The 22,005-nt window shown below is 49.4% G+C and overlaps 1 protein-coding gene across 2 annotated transcripts in view; it reads right to left on the bottom strand.

Annotated features, from left to right (window-relative positions):
- Positions 1-1,871: 1,871 nt before the first annotated feature.
- The window catches only part of LOC143285907 (uncharacterized), a 24,873-nt gene continuing 4,739 nt past the window's right edge, over positions 1,872-22,005 (bottom strand). The window contains exons 2-6 of one of the 2 annotated variants that reach the window (XM_076593358.1): positions 18,990-19,068; positions 10,817-10,960; positions 8,147-8,322; positions 5,163-5,260; positions 1,872-2,339 (exon numbers count right to left, since the gene is read on the bottom strand). In XM_076593358.1, coding sequence (XP_076449473.1) covers position 2,339; positions 5,163-5,260; positions 8,147-8,322; positions 10,817-10,960; positions 18,990-19,068 — 498 coding nt within the window. In that variant the 3' untranslated portion in view covers positions 1,872-2,338. The remainder of the gene's footprint in view (positions 2,340-5,162; positions 5,261-8,146; positions 8,323-10,816; positions 10,961-18,989; positions 19,069-22,005) is intronic. The other variant, XM_076593359.1, reaches the window with a different exon arrangement.

The following is a 22,005-nucleotide window of genomic DNA, read 5'->3' as shown; positions in this document are numbered from 1 at the left end:
TTGATGGCGGTGTTGTGGTTGCTGCTGTTGTCCTTGTTGTTGATGGCGGTGTTGTGGTTGCTGCTGTTGTCCTTGTTGTTGATGGCGGTGTTGTGGTTGCTGCTGTTGTCCTTGTTGTTGATGGCGGTGTTGTGGTTGCTGCTGTTGTCCTTGTTGTTGATGGCGGTGTTGTGGTTGCTGCTGTTGTCCTTGTTGTTGATGGCAGTGTTGTGGTTGCTGCTGTTGTCCCTGTTGTTGATGGCAGTGTTGTGGTTGCTGCTGTTGTCCTTGTTGTTGATGGCGGTGTTGTGGTTGCTGCTGTTGTCCTTGTTGTTGATGGCGGTGTTGTGGTTGCTGCTGTTGTCCTTGTTGATGGCGGTGTTGTGGTTGCTGCTGTTGTCCTTGTTGATGATGGCAGTGTTGTGGTTGCTGCTGTTGTCCCTGTTGATGATGGCAGTGTTGTGGTTGCTGCTGTTGTCCTTGTTGATGGCGGTGTTGTGGTTGCTGCTGTTGTCCTTGTTGATGATGGCAGTGTTGTGGTTGCTGCTGTTGTCCCTGTTGTTGATGGCGGTGTTGTGGTTGCTGCTGTTGTCCTTGTTGTTGTTGGCGGTGTTGTGGTTGCTGCTGTTGTCCTTGTTGTTGATGGCGGTGTTGTGGTTGCTGCTGTTGTCCTTGTTGATGGCGGTGTTGTGGTTGCTGCTGTTGTCCTTGTTGTTGATGGCGGTGTTGTGGTTGCTGCTGTTGTCCCTGTTGATGGCGGTGTTGTGGTTGCTGCTGTTGTCCTTGTTGTTGATGGCGGTGTTGTGGTTGCTGCTGTTGTCCTTGTTGTTGATGGCGGTGTTGTGGTTGCTGCTGTTGTCCTTGTTGTTGATGGCGGTGTTGTGGTTGCTGCTGTTGTCCTTGTTGTTGATGGCGGTGTTGTGGTTGCTGCTGTTGTCCTTGTTGTTGATGGCGGTGTTGTGGTTGCTGCTGTTGTCCTTGTTGTTGTTGGCGGTGTTGTGGTTGCTGCTGTTGTCCTTGTTGTTGATGGCGGTGTTGTGGTTGCTGTTGTCCTTGTTGATGATGGCGGTGTTGTGGTTGCTGCTGTTGTCCTTGTTGTTGATGGCGGTGTTGTGGTTGCTGCTGTTGTCCTTGTTGTTGATGGCGGTGTTGTGGTTGCTGCTGTTGTCCTTGTTGTTGATGGCGGTGTTGTGGTTGCTGCTGTTGTCCTTGTTGATGGCGGTGTTGTGGTTGCTGCTGTTGTCCTTGTTGTTGATGGCAGTGTTGTGGTTGCTGCTGTTGTCCTTGTTGTTGATGGCGGTGTTGTGGTTGCTGCTGTTGTCCTTGTTGATGGTCATACTGTTCCTGTTGCCGCTGACGTTGCGAACGTTGCAGAAAGCTGAACAGGCGTGGTAGTCTGGGTGCATGATGACAAAGGGGGTGTGAAGGAGACAAAGGGGGTGTGAAGGAGACAAAGGGGGTGTGAAGGAGACAAAGGGGGTGTGAAGGAGACAAAGGGGGTGTGAAGGAGACAAAGGGGGCGTGAAGGAGACAAAGACAAAGGGGGTGTGAAGGAGACAAAGGCAAAGGGGTGTGTGAAGGAGACAAAGGCAAAGGGGTGTGTGAAGGAGACAAAGGGGTGTGTGAAGGAGACAAAGGGGGGTGTGTGAAGGAGACAAAGACAAAGGGGTGTGTGAAGGAGACAAAGGGGTGTGTGAAGGAGACAAAGGCAAAGGGGTGTGTGAAGGAGACAAAGGGGTGTGTGAAGGAGACAAAGGGGGGGGTGTGAAGGAGACAAAGGCAAAGGGGTGTGTGAAGGAGACAAAGACAAAGGGGGTGTGAAGGTGACAAAGGGGGCGTGAAGGAGACAAAGACAAAGGGGATGTGAAGGAGACAAAGACAAAGGGGGTGTGTGAAGGAGACAAAGACAAAGGGGTGTGTGAAGGAGACAAAGACAAAGGGGGTGTGAAGGAGACAAAGACAAAGGGGGTGTGAAGGAGACAAAGACAAAGGGTGTGTGAAGGAGACAAAGACAAAGGGTGTGTGAAGGAGACAAAGACAAAGGGGGTGTGAAGGAGACAAAGGGGGTGTGAAGGAGACAAAGACAAAGGGGGTGTGAAGGAGACAAAGACAAAGGGGGTGTGAAGGAGACAAAGGGTGTGTGAAGGAGACAAAGGGTGTGTGAAGGAGACAAAGCTTTGGGTTTTCAGCCCATACACAGGGGAGAGATTAATATTGTGCGTGCATTCGTGTTATCCGTGGGCTTGCGTTCGTGTTATCCGTGGGCTTGCGTTCGTGTTATCCGTGGGCGCTCGTGGAATCTGGCTGTCCTCGTTTCATTGCTTGGTTTGGTCATTTCGATGTCAGTATCGCTCGGAACTCTGCAACACAGACAACTGATAGTAGTGGTAGCAGTAGTAGTAGCAGCAGAAGAAGAAGTAGCGGTAGAAGTAGTGGTAGTATTGGTGGTGGTGGTCAGTGGTGGTGGTGCCTGTTAATGTTTGTTAGTGTTATGTGGTTGTTGCTATCATCGTCATCATTAATTTCATTAGTATCTTCATCATTGATGGTGGTGGTTATGGTGGTGGATTTGTTGCTATTATAAAAAAAAAAATTTAAATTTAAAACCCCAAAGATGGACACATACAGAAAATAGAAAGGAAGAAGAAAAACAGTGTAACCACTTAATAAATCCAAAACACAGAGACACCAAAGTCAGAAAGGTAAACCACTGAAGTGACCACAGCAGGCCTGACACATGGAACGGTCTACTTGACGGAAAGATAGAAAGAAGGGAAAGGAGGACGGAAAGATAGAAAGAAAGAAGGGGAAAGGAAGACGGAAAGATAGAAAGAAGGGAAAAGGAAGACGGAAAGATAGAAAGAAAGAAGGGGAAAGGAAGACGGAAAGAGAGAAAGAAGGGAAAAGGAAGACGGAAAGATAGAAAGAAGGGAAAGGAGGACGGAAAGATAGAAAGAAAGAAGGGGAAAGGAAGACGGAAAGATAGAAAGAAGGGAAAAGGAAGACGGAAAGATAGAAAGAAAGAAGGGGAAAGGAAGACGGAAAGATAGAAAGAAGGGCGAAAGGAGGACGGAAAGATAGAAAGAAGGGCGAAAGGAGGACGGAAAGATAGAAAGAAGGGGGAAAGGAAGACGGAAAGATAGAAAGAAGGGCGAAAGGAGGACGGAAAGATAGAAAGAAGGGGGAAAGGAAGACGGAAAGATAGAAAGAAAGAAGGGAAAAGGAGGACGGAAAGATAGAAAGAAGGGGGAAAGGAAGACGGAAAGATAGAAAGAAGGGGGAAAGGAAGACGGAAAGATAGAAAGATAGAAAGAAGGGGAAAGGAAGACGGAAAGATAGAAAGAAGGGGAAAGGAAGACGGAAAGATAGAAAGAAGGGGAAAGGAAGACGGAAAGATAGAAAGATAGAAAGAAGGGAAAAGGAAGACGGAAAGATAGAAAGATAGAAAGAAGGGAAAAGGAAGACGGAAAGATAGAAAGATAGAAAGAAGGGAAAAGGAAGACGGAAAGATAGAAAGAAGGGAAAAGGAAGACGGAAAGATAGAAAGAAAGAAGGGAAAAGGAAGACGGAAAGATAGAAAGAAGGGAAAAGGAAGACGGAAAGATAGAAAGAAGGGAAAAGGAAGACGGAAAGATAGAAAGAAAGAAGGGGAAAGGAAGACGGAAAGATAGAAAGAAGGGAAAAGGAAGACGGAAAGATAGAAAGAAAGAAGGGGAAAGGAAGACGGAAAGATAGAAAGAAGGGGAAAGGAAGACGGAAAGATAGAAAGAAGGGAAAAGGAAGACGGAAAGATATAAAGATAGAAAGAAGGGAAAAGGAAGACGGAAAGATAGAAAGATAGAAAGAAGGGAAAAGGAGGACGGAAAGATAGAAAGAAGGGGGAAAGAAAGACGGAAAGAGAGAAAGAAGGGAAAAGGAAGACGGAAAGATAGAAAGAAAGAAGGGAAAGCAAGACGGAAAGATAGAAAGAAGGGGAAAGGAAGACGGAAAGATAGAAAGAAGGGGAAAGGAAGACGGAAAGAGAGAAAGAAAGAAAGAAGGGAAAGGAAGACGGAAAGAAAGAAAGAAAGAAGGGAAAGGAAGACGGAAAGAAAGAAAGAAAGAAGGGAAAAGGAAGACGGAAAGATAGAAACAAGGGGGAAAGGAAGACGGAAAGATAGAAAGAAAGAAGGGGAAAGGAAGACGGAAAGATAGAAAGAAGGGAAAAGGAAGACGGAAAGATAGAAAGAAGGGAAAAGGAAGACGGAAAGATAGAAAGAAAGAAGGGGAAAGGAAGACGGAAAGATAGAAAGAAGGGAAAAGGAAGACGGAAAGATAGAAAGAAAGAAGGGGAAAGGAAGACGGAGATAGAAAGAAGGGGGAAAGGAGGACGGAAAGATAGAAAGAAGGGAAAAGGAAGACGGAAAGATAGAAAGAAGGGAAAAGGAAGACGGAAAGATAGAAAGAAGGGAAAAGGAAGACGGAAAGATAGAAAGAAAGAAGGGGAAAGGAAGACGGAAAGATAGAAAGAAGGGAAAAGGAAGACGGAAAGATAGAAAGAAGGGAAAAGGAGGACGGAAAGATAGAAAGAAGGGAAAAGGAAGACGGAAAGATAGAAAGAAGGGAAAAGGAGGACGGAAAGATAGAAAGAAGGGGGAAAGGAAGACGGAAAGATAGAAAGAAGGGAAAAGGAGGACGGAAAGATAGAAAGAAGGGGGAAAGAAAGACGGAAAGATAGAAAGAAGGGAAAAGGAAGACGGAAAGATAGAAAGAAGGGGAAAGGAAGACGGAAAGATAGAAAGAAGGGGAAAGGAGGACGGAAAGATAGAAAGAAGGGGGAAAGGAAGACGGAAAGATAGAAAGAAGGGGAAAGGAAGACGGAAAGATAGAAAGAAGGGGAAAGGAAGACGGAAAGATAGAAAGAAGGGGAAAGGAAGACAGACGTTGACAGCCAACCCTAGGTGTGTGTGTGTGTGTGTGTGTGTGTGTGTGTGTGTGTGTGTGTGTGTGTGAAACTGAGATAAGGAGAAATACGATAAATGAACCAAATAAACAACATTTTAATACGTAGATACATTATAATACAGCACAAATATGATGCACTGAACGCAAACGATTTAAATATATTTCGAACAAAAATGATCCACGTTCGGTGAACTAATGCAGACCCACACACACATGCACATTGACACTGAGCCACGTACCAGAGTAGTCTACCTTTCACACTAAGCCACGTACCAGAGTAGTCTACCTTTCCATCCTTGTTGAGGTCAGCCTCCTTCACCATCTCCTCCGCCTCTTTCTGGGGTCACACACACAGTTCAAAGGTTAAAGGTCCCATGGGGACAGTGACGTCATATTCACTGTCAAGGACTCGGCACAGGAATACAGGGACAACCCTCTTCACCCTCCGTATTAACCTTCCCCGACCAGAGAGGGTGGGTGGAGGAGAGGGTGGGTGGAGGAGAGGGTGGGGGGTGGAGGAGAGGGTGGGGGGGTGGAGGAGATGGTGGGTGGAGGAGAGGGTGGGTGGGTGGAGGAGAGGGTGGGTGGAGGAGAGGGTGGGGGGGGTGGAGGAGATGGTGGGGGGGTGGAGGAGAGGGGGGGGTGGAGGAGAGGGTGGGTGGAGGAGAGGGTGGGGGGGTGGAGGAGAGGGTGGGGGTGGGTGGAGGAGAGGGTGGGGGGGTGGAGGAGAGGGTGGGGGGGTGGAGGAGAGGGTGGGTGGAGGAGAGGGTGGGGGGGTGGAGGAGAGGGTGGGGGGGTGGAGGAGAGGGTGGGGGTGGGTGGAAGAGAGGGTGGGGGTGGGTGGAGGAGAGGGTGGGGGGGTGGAGGAGAGGGTGGGGGGGTGGAGGAGAGGGTGGGGGGAGGAGAGGGTGGGGTGGGTGGAGGAGAGGTGGGGGTGAGTGGAGGAGAGGGTGGGGGTGGGTGGAGGAGAGGGTGGGGGGTGGGTGGAGGAGGGTGGGGTGGAGGAGAGGGTGGGGGTGGGTGGAGGAGAGGGTGGGGGTGGGTGGAGGAGAGGGTGGGGGTGGGTGGAGGAGGGTGGGGTGGAGGAGAGGGTGGGTGTGGGTGGAGGAGAGGGTGGGGGGGGTGGAGGAGAGGGTGGGGGTGGGTGGAGGAGAGGGTGGGGGTGGGTGGAGGAGGTGGGGAGGAGGGTGGGGTGGAGGAGAGGGTGGGGGTGGTGGAGGAGAGGGTGGGGGTGGGTGGGGGGGGTGGGGGGGTGAGGAGAGGGTGGGGTGGTGGAGGAGAGGGTGGGGGGGTGGAGGAGAGGGTGGGGGGGTGAGGGGGGTGGGTGGAGGAGAGGGTGGGGGTGGTGGAGAGAGGGTGGGGTGGGGTGGAGGAGAGGGTGGGGTGTGGAGGGAGGGTGGGTGGGGAGAGGGTGGGTGGAGGAGGAGAGGGTGGGGGTGGTGGAGGAGAGGGGGGTGGAGGAGAGGGTGGAGGAGAGGGTGGGGGTGGGTGGAGGAGAGGGTGGGGGTGGGTGGAGGAGGGTGTGGTGGAGGAGAGGGTGGGTGGAGGAGAGGGTGGGGGGGTGGAGGAGAGGGTGGGGGTGGGTGGAGGAGAGTGTGGGTGGAGGAGAGGGTGGTGGTGGTGGAGGAGAGGGTGGGGGTGGGTGGAGGAGAGGGTGGGGGTGGGTGGAGGAGAGGGTGGGTGGAGGAGAGGGTGGGGATGGGTGGTGTACAGCGAGTTGGGGTGGATGGGATGGAATCAAGATCAATATCTAAAATAGATGTTTGGAGTACCTGCAGCATGATTAATTAAAGAAAATTTCTCAATGGACGTGATCAAGGGGAGGTCATTAACTTAACAAGAGAAAGAACTGATAATATATTTTTAAAAGAATTTCAAAGAAAAGTCTTCCAAATTCCTAATTACCATATATGACACACTAGTAGACTGATTATGTAGAATACCTAACCAGAGCTAATTAATCATCAGTTATTGACTGTTGTGATCGACTATCATCTAGCCTAGTTGAGGCTGGTTACTGAGGGGTATGAAAAGCACGGTCATTGTTCTGGCAGGGAAAAGCTCCTTGAATGGGAGAGAAGCAATGTCCACATCGTCGTTGTATCATCGCCATCTTCTTCTCCTCTTCTTTTTCTTCTTCACTATCATCATTTTACTATCTCTGTACTGTTATTACCAATACTAACACCAACAATCAGCACCACCTTTTGATCACCATACTAACCATGACTACAACAATACGATGAGGATTGATCAAAGTGATGATAATGACGACAACGATGACGAAAAATGATGAACAACAGCACTAACAAAGAAACGACCATTAAAAAGCTTCGCATCGTGATCAGCATCACTTAAGATGAACAAAACATTAAAAATGTATAATATATATATATATATATATATATATATATATATATATATATATATATATATATATATAATCACAATCATCGTCACTGTTATCATCATAATCATCATCAATGCAATCTTATAGTAAGATCCAATTTTACTGTCCGAAATTCGGGGATCTTTTTTTTTTTCTTTTTTTTTTCTTTCTTTTTTGCAATTGGTGTGTATAGATGAGGCGATATGAGACTATACCATTAGTAGATGTTGTGACTCATTTTGTGAAGTTTTCGATTTTATTTTGTGGGTTACTATATTACATTTTGATATAGACTCAGTGTGTGCACCGGTGTGCAACCTTCATGCCTGGACCACAAAACCGTCTGCAATGACGTCAGTTCTGTCGGTGACAGACAGCGCTGCTCTTTCCGTTTATAGCCCTCCCCTCCCCCACCCCACCCCCACCCCCCCAACCTACCCCCCTCCCCCCGCACCCTGCCTCCCACTCACCCACACCACCACATTACCAAACCACGCTGGCAGCTTGATTCATGCCACGGGTCATTCCTGTCTATTTAAGCTTAACCCTGTTTGGAAGGGTCAAAACGAATTTCTCACATGAGTGCTTTGCAAAACGTCGCTCAAAAAATTCTATTCGAACAGGTCCCAGAATTCAGCGCACTTAAAAAGGACATCACCCAGTTCTGCTGACTGATGTTGCTATCGCTGTACATGGACAATGAAAGGAATGACTGTAGAGTGTGAAGTACCCCCCCCCTCCCCCCCCCCCCCCCCCCCCCCCCCCCCCCCCCCCCCCCCCCCCCCCCCCCCGCCCCCCCCCCCCCCCCCTCCCCCCCCATCACCCGTGGCTCACCAAACTGATCTTTTCCCCGAGCTTGGACAGCACGTTGAAGAGTTCACTAGGGGAGATAAAGCCGTCGTGATCGCTGTCAAACACGTAGAACACTTCTTTCAGCTCGGCTTCAGGGTCGATGGTCATTTTACGTGCGAAGATGTCCACGAACTCGTCAAAGTCGATGGTGCCGCTTCCTGCCCACAGTGAAGCAGGGTTCAGGTCGTGTTGGACACTGCACACACACTTACCAATGCTCGTGGGCAATATCCACACTTCTTCCCTTGTACTGTCCGTTCATAAGACAGGGGGAAACTCGTTGATTGGTTAATAACATTATAATCTATACTGGCCATCTCTTTCCCTCCACTCTTTGACTGGCCTTCACGTCTGTTGACAGGGGAAGAAATGTGGGGTATATATATTACTGTTAGACATGTCAGGTTTACCATTTTTCCGTCTTCGGAACGAAACTGAATGAAAAGAACACAGAGCAAGAAATGTGGATATTGCCTGCCCGTGTGTCCATGGACATGGTATGCACACACACACACACACACACACACACACACACACACACACACACTTTTGGGGTATCTTTTTTTTTCCAGGTCATGTGGAACATGAATTAATCCAGGAAATATGGGTAATCATCATGTGGGAAAATAAGTGAAAACCTTTCCAGTCCCGGGACTTTGTTGTTTCAGGGGAGACCACTGAGTTGCAGTGTGTGGCACAGAGGGCAGGCAGATTGTTGAAGAAGGGGAGGCTAATCATGTACGTTTGTTTTGATGCAGCGGAGTGTAATTGTATCCCTTGCATGAAAACTGTTTCCAAATGGAGAAAGTTGAAAGAAGGGGGCGGAGAGGGAGGGAGGGGGAGTTTTCTTTTCTTTTTCTTTTTTTTTTTTTTTGTTCAGTCGTCTTCTCCTCTTCCTCCTCCTCCTTCTCTTTTGCTACCAGTTCATTTCTTTTTCTAGTTCTTCTGCTTCTTTCACTCCACCATTTTCTTCTAATTCTACTTCCGTGTGTGTGTGTGTGTGTGTGTGTGTGTGTGTGTGTGTGTGTTTCTCTGTATATATGCATGCCAATAGTTCATTAATTCATTCCTCCATCTACCTCTTTATCTCCCCCCCCCCCCTCCATATATCCACCTCTCCACTCTCTCTCTCTCTATTTCATCTTTTCTCCTTTTCTCTCCGGTTCTCTCTCGCCCACCCCCACCCCACCCCCACCCCACCCATACTCCCCGACGTCCCTCTCTCTTTTCCTCTCTTCTGGTAGGAATTTTCTGTATTCATTCTTGGGCCTTTCTTCTTCTTAATATATACAGAGAGAGAGAGAGAGAGAGAGAGAGAGAGAGAGAGAGAGATTCATTGATTTAATTGTGTACCCCAGGGCTGGGTGGAAAAAAGCATTCTTGTCATTATGCTTATATTAATACCCTGGAAAAATAAGATTTCGTTCGTTCATTAGTGTGTTCGTTCGTTCTCTCTCTCTCTCTTTCTCCCTCTCTTTCTTTCTCCCTCTCTCTCTCCTGTTCCTTCCCAGCAACATTATTTTGTTCTGATGAGTGTTTCCTGTTTCTGTGTCTTATAACCTTCTGGCTTGTGCCTCTATCATTAAAAAAAAAAGCACACACACAAAATCATATCTCCATCCATTAACCTCAGAAATAAAGACCTGTGTCGTGTCTTGTGTTGCCTGTATGTATGCCTGTGTTAATATTTGTATCTGCTATCGTCGTTGTTGTAGCAGCTAGCTGCTGCTGGTGTTGTCGTTTCTCCCTCAGTGGCAGTGCAGTCACACTGACACAGCGCCCCACGTGGTCCCCGCACTGCCTGACTGACAACAACATGATGGAAAGTTTGCAGCTCAGCTCCCTGCATTCCACTTTTGCCGTGAGGAGGGGCGTGGGGGGAGGGGGGGCGTGGGGGGGGGGGGGGACGGTGAGGGGGGGGGAGAGGGGCGGGGGGAGGACCAGGGTGGTGGGATGAGTAATGGTAGGGAACTCGGTTCCACTCCATCCTGTGTGTCTGCAGGCCCAAGGGGCACAGAGCAGGGCTGGCTCTGCTGACATCCACTGAACACAGGGCCGGTTCAGATACCACGTCACGTGGAACGCTTTGTTCAACATGATGACTGCTACTGCAACTACTGCTACTCATGTTAATGATAATGATGATAATGATAATCATCATCATCATCATCATAATGATCATAATAACAGTGGTAATAATAATAATAATGAGAGTAGTAGTAGTAGTACACTAACACACACACACACACACACACACACACACACACACACACACACACACACACACGCACATACACACATATACACACACACTACAAAACACACACACACACACACACACACACACACTACAAACACACTAAAACACACACACACACACACACACACACGCACACACACACACGCACACACACACTACAAACACACACATACACACCCGCACATACACACATACACACACACACACACACTAAAATACACACATGCACACACATTACACACACACACACACACACACACACACACACACACACACACTAAAATACACACATGCACACACACATTACACACACACACACACACACACACACACACATGCACACACACACACACACACACACACACACACACACACACACACACACGACGCACGGTCAGTGTCCACAGCCCTGATGAAGGTCTTGAGTTCATCCAGAGTGGGCCGCTGTCCAAGGGAGATCATCACCTGGCCCAGCTCGTCAGACGTGATCATGCCATCCCCGTTCTTGTCGAACATGTGGAACGTGTCGCGGATCTCTGCAACACAATGTGTAACAACGTGTCGCGGATCTCTGCAACACAATGTGTAACAACGTGTCGCGGATCTCTGCAACACAATGTGTAACAACGTGTCGCGGATCTCTGCAACACAATGTGTAACAACGTGTCGCGGATCTCTGCAACACACTGTGTAACAACGTGTCGCGGATCTCTGCAACACAATGTGTAACAACGTGTCGCGGATCTCTGCAACACAATGTGTAACAACGTGTCGCGGATCTCTGCAACACAATGTGTAACAACGTGTCGCGGATCTCTGCAACACAATGTGTAACAACGTGTCGCGGATCTCTGCAACACACTGTGTAACAACGTGTCGCGGATCTCTGCAACACAATGTGTAACAACGTGTCGCGGATCTCTGCAACACAGTGTGTAACAACGTGTCGCGGATCTCTGCAACACAATGTGTAACAACGTGTCACGGATCTCTGCAACACAATGTGTAACAACGTGTCGCGGATCTCTGCAACACAATGTGTAACAACGTGTCGCGGATCTCTGCAACACAATGTGTAACAACGTGTCGCGGATCTCTGCAACACAATGTGTAACAACGTGTCGCGGATCTCTGCAACACAATGTGTAACAACGTGTCGCGGATCTCTGCAACACAATGTGTAACAACGTGTCGCGGATCTCTGCAACACAATGTGTAACAACGTGTCGCGGATCTCTGCAACACAATGTGTAACAACGTGTCGCGGATCTCTGCAACACAATGTGTAACAACGTGTCGCGGATCTCTGCAACACAATGCGTAACAACGTGTCGCGGATCTCTGCAACACAATGTGTAACAACGTGTCGCGGATCTCTGCAACACAATGTGTAACAACGTGTCGCGGATCTCTGCAACACAATGTGTAACAACGTGTCGCGGATCTCTGCAACACAATGTGTAACAACGTGTCGCGGATCTCTGCAACACAATGTGTAACAACGTGTCGCGGATCTCTGCAACACACTGTGTAACAACGTGTCGCGGATCTCTGCAACACAATGTGTAACAACGTGTCGCGGATCTCTGCAACACAATGTGTAACAACGTGTCGCGGATCTCTGCAACACAATGTGTAACAACGTGTCGCGGATCTCTGCAACACAATGTGTAACAACGTGTCGCGGATCTCTGCAACACAATGTGTAACAACGTGTCGCGGATCTCTGCAACACAGCCGTGCTGATGACTCTAACAATGTGTGTGTGTTAATGTGATTATTTAGTGCGTGCCTTACTATCTGATGACTTCGGCGGGTTGCCAGAGACTTGGTCCTTTTTTTCCCTCTAGTTATATTCATGTTAAATTGTGGCAGTGGCAGTTGTAGAATGCACGTAGATTGCACACTGAATAGCTTGTTTAGATCTGTGTTTAGTGAAGTTATTTTAACCCTTCCACCGGCCCACCCCCCTCTAGAAATGTGTATGTGTTTATGTGATTATTTAGCGCGTGCGTTACTATCTGATGACTTCGGCAGTTGCCAGAGACTTGGTCCCAACCGTCGATTGTAAACAAACCAAGGGAAAGTACCCAGTTCCTTAATTGCAAAGGGAAGTTAGAATAATCACATCGCATTGCACATCGCGATCGACGTCGTCAAATGTTATAGTGGTGGTGGTGGTGGTCGTGGTCGTGGTGGTGATGGTGGTGATGATGGTGACGGTGGTGAAAGTAATAATAATATTATTAATAATGATATTTATATAGCGCTGAATCTTGTGCAGAGACAAATCAAAGCGCTTTCGCACCAGTCATTCACACGCATGTATAACTCTAAAACTGGAGAAACTGAAGACATGGAAGAGGCAGGGAAGGGAGGCTAATTTGGGAAGAGGTGGGTTTAAGGCCAGACTTGAAATAACTGAGTGCGGAGACCTGACGAAGTGAAAGAGGAAGTTCATTCCAATTGCAAGGTCCAGAGACAGAGAAAGAACGGCGGCCAACAGTCGAGTGTTTGAATCTGGGTGATGGTGGTGGTGGTGGTCTTATCGAGATACTGTTAATCGTAGTCTGTCTGTTTCTTGCTTTAGGATATTAAATTGATTTTGTAACCCTGTGGGTGTGTCAGACAAGAGAACAACATCATCAGCAAATAGCATCAAGAACAATTCTGTTGTCCCAGGTTTCACTTGTATTCCGTGTCTACCCTTCTTTGATAACTCCACTGCCAATTCATTGATGAAACAGGAAAAAAAACCTGTGGTCTTAGCAGGCAACCTTGTTTTTCCCCTCGTGGACATTGAAAAAAGTCTTAACAAACACCTTTGTCACGAACACATACAAGCACAGAATGGTATATGGGTTTTAACGGCCATGTACGACTTTCCATGTACCCCGCTTTTTCTTGGAGAACTCCACAGGATGTTTCTGTTCAAAGAATCAAATGCTTTTTTGAAGTCTACGAATGCTATGTATAGCTTAATCTTACATAAATGGTGATTTTGGACAAGAGCGTATAAAGTGAATATATGGTCGATTGTACTATAACCTATTCTAAACCCCGCCTGTTCCTCTATGGATTTTTTTTCTTCTACTTCAGCCCATTTTCTTAATATTCAATTTAAGATGTGTGTTTACACGAGAGAGAGAGAGAGACACACACACACACACACACACACACACACACACACACACACACACCGAGACAGACATACAATCAGACAGAGACAGACACACACACACACACACACCGAGACAGACATACAATCAGACAGAGACAGACACACACACAGAGACAGAGGAGGAGCGGGGGGGGGGGGGGGGGGGGGGGGGGGGGGGATGACAGAGAGAAGTACTGGAGCTGGAAGGAAGAATGGAGGGAGTTGCCTGGAAACAGGGAGGAATGGTGGAGGGGGGAGGCAGGGGGTGGTCAGTGGGAGGGAAAAGCACAAGATGTTCTGGGGGAGTCGTTGCCCAGAATAACTTGCACGTGCGCTCTTTCGCTTCCAATTCCAAACAGACAGCCGATGTGCTATTTCCAGAGACTGAAGACTGGAGATGGTTTATTCACACCCGGCCTCAGCCCCTCGTCAAGGGGAATGTGAACACTATGTAAAGACCTGTCAGTATTCATCAACAACAGGCCTATATCCACAGAGAGAGAAAGAGGGAGAGGGGGGGAAGAGACAGACAGACAGAGAGGGAAAGAGAGAGAGAAAAGGTGATAAAGTGAGAGAGAGAGGGAACTCAGAACTCAGAGGAGGAGGAAGAGGAGGAGGGGAAGGAGGAGGAGGAGGGGAGGGGGAGGAGTAGGAGGAGGAGGAGAAAAAGGAGGAAGGGTAGAAACAGAAAGTTTGAGAAAAAAAGCACTAATGGATGTGGTTTGTTTGGTTTTGATGTTGTTTTTGGAGGGGGGTTGTTTCTTGTTGGGGTTTTTTTCTTTTTGTTTTGTTGTTGTTTTGTTGTTGTTTCCAGTTTTTTGTTTTTGTTGTTGTTGTTTTTCCGGCGGAGGGGGGGGGTGCAGGGGGGGAGGGGGGGGGGCTGTTGTTTTTTGTGAAAGCTGATGATGGCACAGCTATACATCACATGGGTTGTTGTTGTTGTTTGTTGTGAAAGCTGATGATGACAGCTATACACCACATGGGTTGTTGTTGTTGTTTGTTGTGAAAGCTGATGATGACAGCTATACACCACATGGGTTGTTGTTGTTGTTTGTTGTGAAAGCTGATGATGACAGCTATACACCACATGGGTTGTTTGTTGTGAAAGCTGATGATGACAGCTATACACCACATGGGTTGTTGTTTGTTGTGAAAGCTGATGATGACAGCTATACATGATATGGGTTGTTGTTGTTGTTTTTTGTGAAAGCTGATGATGGCTCAGCTATACATGATATGGGTTGTTGTTGTTGTTTGTTGTGAAAGCTGATGATGGCTCAGCTATACATGATATGGGTTGTTGTTGTTGTTTGTTGTGAAAGCTGATGATGACAGCTATACACCACATGGGTTGTTGTTGTTTGTTGTGAAAGCTGATGATGACAGCTATACACCACATGGGTTGTTGTTGTTTGTTGTGAAAGCTGATGATGACAGCTATACACCACATGGGTTGTTGTTGTTGTTTGTTGTGAAAGCTGATGATGACAGCTATACATGATATGGGTTGTTGTTGTTGTTTGTTGTAAAAGCTGATGATGACAGCTATACACCACATGGGTTGTTGTTGTTGTTAGTTGTGAAAGCTGATGATGACAGCTATACACCACATGGGTTGTTGTTGTTGTTTGTTGTAAAAGCTGATGATGACAGCTATACACCACATGGGTTGTTGTTGTTGTTTGTTGTGAAAGCTGATGATGGCTCAGCTATACATGATATGGGTTGTTGTTGTTGTTTGTTGTAAAAGCTGATGATGACAGCTATACACCACATGGGTTGTTGTTGTTGTTTGTTGTAAAAGCTGATGATGACAGCTATACACCACATGGGATGTTGTTGTTGTTAGTTGTGAAAGCTGATGATGACAGCTATACACCACATGGGTTGTTGTTGTTGTTTGTTGTGAAAGCTGATGATGACAGCTATACACCACATGGGTTGTTGTTGTTTGTTGTGAAAGCTGATGATGACAGCTATACACCACATGGGTTGTTGTTGTTGTTTGTTGTGAAAGCTGATGATGACAGCTATACACCACATGGGTTGTTGTTGTTTGTTGTGAAAGCTGATGATGGCTCAGCTATACATGATATGGGTTGTTGTTGTTGTTTGTTGTGAAAGCTGATGATGACAGCTATACACCACATGGGTTGTTGTTGTTGTTTGTTGTGAAAGCTGATGATGACAGCTATACACCACATGGGTTGTTGTTGTTGTTTGTTGTGAAAGCTGATGATGGCTCAGCTATACATGATATGGGTTGTGGCATCGTGTGCCCGGCATGAAACTTGATCCTTCCCAAAATTTAATGTCGGATTCAGGAAAACTTCAACCTATTGTGGCATTTGGCTTGCTTGGCCGAAGCTCTCGTCAAAGAGTTGTTGCTGTGTGTGTGTGTGTGTGTGTGTGTGTGTGTGTGTGTGTGTGTGTGTGTGTGTGTAGGGAGACTAGGAGACAGACTGGTGGAGATGTGTTTACTAATCACAAAGAACATGAAGAATTTTTCCTAGGAATGGAATTAGTTTAGACAATGCAACTTTACTCTGAGCAAATTCAGTGCTGCCAAGATAACGATGACAGCAATTTTCTGTCAAGATCGCTTGTGCAACCCGGACCTGTCAGTCCCCACCTGTCCCAGGCCTTCCCCTTCCACACTCCAACATCCTCCACACTCCAACATCCTCCACACTGCACCCCCACCCTCCACACTCCAACATCCTCCACACTGCACCCCCACCCTCCACACTCCAACATCCTCCACACTGCACCCCCACCCTGCACACTCCAACATCCTCCACACTGCACCCCCACCCTCCACACTGCACCCCCACCCTCCACACTCCAACATCCTCCACACTGCACCCCCACCCTCCACACTGCACCCCACCCTCCACACTCCAACATCCTCCACACTGCACCCCCACCCTCCACACTCCAACATCCTCCACACTGCACCCCCACCCTGCACACTCCAACATCCTCCACACTGCACCCCCACCCTGCACACTGCACCCCCACCCTGCACACTCCAACATCCTCCACACTGCACCCCCACCCTCCACACTGCACCCCACCCTCCACACTCCAACATCCTCCACACTGCACCCCCACCCTCCACACTCCAACATCCTCCACACTGCACCCCCACCCTCCACACTCCAACATCCTCCACACTGCACCCCACCCTCCACACTCCAACATCCTCCACACTGCACCCCCACCCTCCACACTCAAACATCCTCCACACTGCACCCCACCCTCCACACTCCAACATCCTCCACACTGCACCCCACCCTCCACACTCCAACATCCTCCACACTGCACCCCCACCCTCCACACTCCAACATCCTCCACACTGCACCCCCACCCTCCACACTCCAACATCCTCCACACTGCACCCCCACCCTCCACACTGCACCCCCACCCTCCACACTCCAACATCCTCCACACTGCACCCCACCCTCCACACTCCAACATCCTCCACACTGCACCCCCACCCTCCACACTCCAACATCCTCCACACTGCACCCCAACCCTCCACACTCCAACATCCTCCACACTGCACCCCACCCTCCACACTCCAACATCCTCCACACTGCACCCCAACCCTCCACACTCCAACATCCTCCACACTGCACCCCCACCCTCCACACTCCAACATCCTCCACACTGCACCCCACCCTCCACACTCCAACATCCTCCACACTGCACCCCACCCTCCACACTCCAACATCCTCCACACTGCACCCCCACCCTCCACACTCCAACATCCTCCACACTGCACCCCCACCCTCCACACTCCAACATCCTCCACACTGCACCCCCACCCTCCACACTCCAACATCCTCCACACTGCACCCCAACCCTCCACACTCCAACATCCTCCACACTGCACCCCCACCCTCCACACTCCAACATCCTCCACACTGCACCCCCACCCTGCACACTCCAACATCCTCCACACTGCACCCCCACCCTCCACACTGCACCCCCACCCTCCACACTCCAACATCCTCCACACTGCACCCCCACCCTCCACACTCCAACATCCTCCACACTGCACCCCCACCCTGCACACTGCACCCCCACCCTCCACACTCCAACATCCTCCACACTGCACCCCAACCCTCCACACTCCAACATCCTCCACACTGCACCCCCACCCTGCACACTGCACCCCCACCCTCCACACTCCAACATCCTCCACACTGCACCCCCACCCTCCACACTCCAACATCCTCCACACTGCACCCCCACCCTGCACACTGCACCCCCACCCTCCACACTCCAACATCCTCCACACTGCACCCCCACCCTCCACACTGCACCCCCACCCTCCACACTCCAACATCCTCCACACTGCACCCCCACCCTGCACACTGCACCCCCACCCTCCACACTCCAACATCCTCCACACTGCACCCCCACCCTCCACACTGCACCCCCACCCTCCACACTCCAACATCCTCCACACTGCACCCCCACCCTCCACACTGCACCCCCACCCTCCACACTCCAACATCCTCCACACTGCACCCCCACCCTCCACACTCCAACATCCTCCACACTGCACCCCCACCCTGCACACTGCACCCCAACCCTGCACACTCCAACATCCTCCACACTGCACCCCCACCCTGCACACTGCACCCCCACCCTGCACACTCCAACATCCTCCACACTGCACCCCCACCCTCCACACTGCACCCCCACCCTGCACACTCCAACATCCTCCACACTGCACCCCCACCCTCCACACTCCAACATCCTCCACACTGCACCCCCACCCTCCACACTCCAACATCCTCCACACTGCACCCCCACCCTCCACACTGCACCCCCACCCTCCACACTCCAACATCCTCCACACTGCACCCCCACCCTCCACCATCCTCCACACTGCACCCCCACCCTCCACACTCCAACATCCTCCACACTGCACCCCCACCCTCCACACTGCACCCCCACCCTCCACACCCCCACCCCTCACCCCCACCCTCCACACCCCCACCCCTCACCCCCACCCTCCACACCCCGCTGTGTTCACTAATTTCTCAAGGAGCTTTGCAGCTTCTTTGTGCAGGCCACCTGTAAACAGCAGTGCAGCCGACAGCACTGAACCAGCTTTCCCCTTACTTCCCGCTGCTGCTGCGGTGTCCCTGGTCTGATGATGACGTTGTGGTAAGTCTCTTCCGGGGCTTTGACGTATGTGTTCGTTTTTACCTCCCCGAGGGTTTTGGGTGGGGTGGGGGAGGGGAAGGGGGGTGTATTTTGGGTGTGTTCTGGTTTCCTTGACCCTGCACTCGTAACACGGACTGTGGGGTCGTGTGTACACACACACACACACACACACACACACACACTCACAATTACACGCACACACGCACACACACACACGTCACCTTGTATTTTCTCATCAGAGAAGATGTGTTTCTTGGTGAAACGTTTGGGTTTACGGCGTTGTGCCTTCTCTCTGGCTGCCTGCAGACATCAACAACAAGGAGAAAGAGCAATTAACAACAGTGCTACTGCTATAACATTAAACATGCCTTCTCTCTGGCTGCCTGCAGACATCAACAACAAGGAGAGAGAGCAATCAACAACAGTGCTACTGCTATAACATTAAACATGCCTTCTCTCTGGCTGCCTGCAGACATCAACAACAAGGAGAGAGAGCAATTAACAACAGTGCTACTGCTATAACATTAAACATACATACATATAGATATAGGATTATGTGTCTTTCTGTCTGTGTGCCTGTGCGTGTATTAAAGAGAGACAGACAAGCCAGGGAAAGACAGACAGACAGGACGCGGAGAGACAGACAGACAGACTGACAAACAGAGATACACAAGTGATGAACCAAGAAGAGGAGGACACAGACAGACAGACAGATAATCAGACAGACAGACAGACAGACAGAGACTGACAGGCGGGACTGCGGAGCAAACAGAAGGGGCTGCTTGTTACGCAGGTTCAGATTTCTGGTTGGAATGGTTCCCAGTGTCTGGCATCACAGCTTCCTGGCTAAACATCGTGATATCACACACACACACACACACACACACACACACACAGAGAGAGAGAGAGAGAGAGAGAGAGAGAGAGAGAGAGAGAAACTCTCTCTCTCTCTCTCTCTCTCTCTCTCTCCTTCTCTCTCTCACTCTCTTTCTTTCTCTCTCTCTCTGAAAGAGATTCACCAAAGAGAGGCATTCGGGCTATGAGTTTGAATACCTGGCTAATTTAACAAAGTTTTGAACGAAGTACATGCATACTCTGAAATAAAACTGACAGCAGATGGAATGACAGACAATATACCCCTTCCCCACCCTGAATACTGACAGAGGGAATGACACACAATGTACCCCTTCACCACCCTGAATACTGACAGCAGAGGGAATGACACACAATGTACCCCTTCCCCACCCTGAATACTGACAGAGGGAATGACACACAATGTACCCCTTCCCCACCCTGAATACTGACAGAGGGAATGACACACAATGTACCCCTTCCCCACCCTGAATACTGACAGCAGAGGGAATGACACACAATGTACCCCTTCCCCACCCTGAATACTGACAGAGGGAATGACACACAATGTACCCCTTCACCACCCTGAATACTGACAGAGGGAATGACACACAATGTACCCCTTCCCCACCCTGAATACTGACAGCAGATGGAATGACACACAATGTACCCCTTCCCCACCCTGAATACTGACAGAGGGAATGACAGACAATGTACCCCTTCCCCACCCTGAATACTGACAGAGGGAATGACACACAATGTACCCCTTCACCACCCTGAATACTGACAGAGGGAATGACACACAATGTACCCCTTCCCCACCCTGAATACTGACAGAGGGAATGACACACAATGTACCCCTTCCCCACCCTGAATACTGACAGCAGATGGAATGACACACAATGTACCCCTTCCCCACCCTGAATACTGACAGCAGATGGAATGACACACAATGTACCCCTTCCCCACCCTGAATACTGACAGAGGGAATGACACACAATGTACCCCTTCCCCACCCTGAATACTGACAGAGGGAATGACACACAATGTACCCCTTCCCCACCCTGAATACTGACAGCAGAGGGAATGACAGACAATGTACCCCTTCCCCACCCTGAATACTGAACGGTAATGCAGTCCATGGTACAAAGGTGCATCCAGCGACACAGCTCATGTTCATGTTACAGCCTACGTTATCACACAACACACAACGGGTATCCCCATGTTACGTTATCACACAACACACAACGGGTATCCCCATGTTACAGCCTACTTTATCACACAACACACAACGGGTATCCCCATGTTACAGCCTACGTTATCACACAACACACAACGGCTATCCCCATGTTACAGCCTACTTTATCACACAACACACAACGGCTATCCCCATGTTACAGCCTACGTTATCACACAACACACAACGGGTATCCCCATGTTACAGCCTACGTTATCACACAACATACAACGGGTATCCCCATGTTACAGCCTACGTTATCACACAACACACAACGGGTATCCCCATGTTACAGCCTACGTTATCACACAACACACAACGGGTATCCCCATGTTACAGCCTACGTTATCACACAACATACAACGGGTATCCCCATGTTACAGCCTACGTTATCACACAACATACAACGGGTATCCCCATGTTACAGCCTACGTTATCACACAACACACAACGGGTATCCCCATGTTACGTTATCACACAACACACAACGGGTATCCCCATGTTACAGCCTACGTTATCACACAACACACAACGGGTATCCCCATGTTACAGCCTACGTTATCACACATACAACGGTTATTCACAAAGTGGTTTAATACTGAAATCCTGGCACGTGAAGACTACAAGTACAACTTGGCATCAACAGAGTGACGGAGCTGAGAAGTCAGCGACTGGTCACCACACAAGCCAGCCACGTACTGGCGGCACAGCAGCTGTCCGCCACTCAACTGTAACTCAAAGGTGGGGGGGGGAGGGCCCTTCTGAAAGGTAGACGTTTGGTCCATTTCTGATCGAGCTTCACTTTACAGAAACTACCTGTCACCAGTTCAAACCGTCGCCCTGACATGACGATGAGCAGTGAGTAAGGTGAGTTCCGGACACCGGTTCCAAGAGCCGTGGTGATTACAGACAGGTCTGTCGGTCCAGGTGGTGAGTCATGCCACAGACCACGTCCTGTTGTTTATATCCCCGCCATTCCCCCCACCCCCACCCCCCACCCCTTATCCTGCCAGACTTCCTGCTTCAAGAAGACCCAGCCCAAATCAGAGGTAAGCCTGTAACGAGCCACTGGTCTCCACGTTCTGACAGCTGATTCATGGCAGTGTTCAGCAAAAGATGACAAAGAGCGCTGTGTCGTTACAGCCCTA

This window comes from Babylonia areolata, chromosome 9, assembly GCF_041734735.1.
Source record: "Babylonia areolata isolate BAREFJ2019XMU chromosome 9, ASM4173473v1, whole genome shotgun sequence".
NCBI classification, from domain to species: domain Eukaryota; kingdom Metazoa; phylum Mollusca; class Gastropoda; order Neogastropoda; family Buccinidae; genus Babylonia; species Babylonia areolata.
This window is presented reverse-complemented; position numbering and strand designations above follow the sequence as displayed.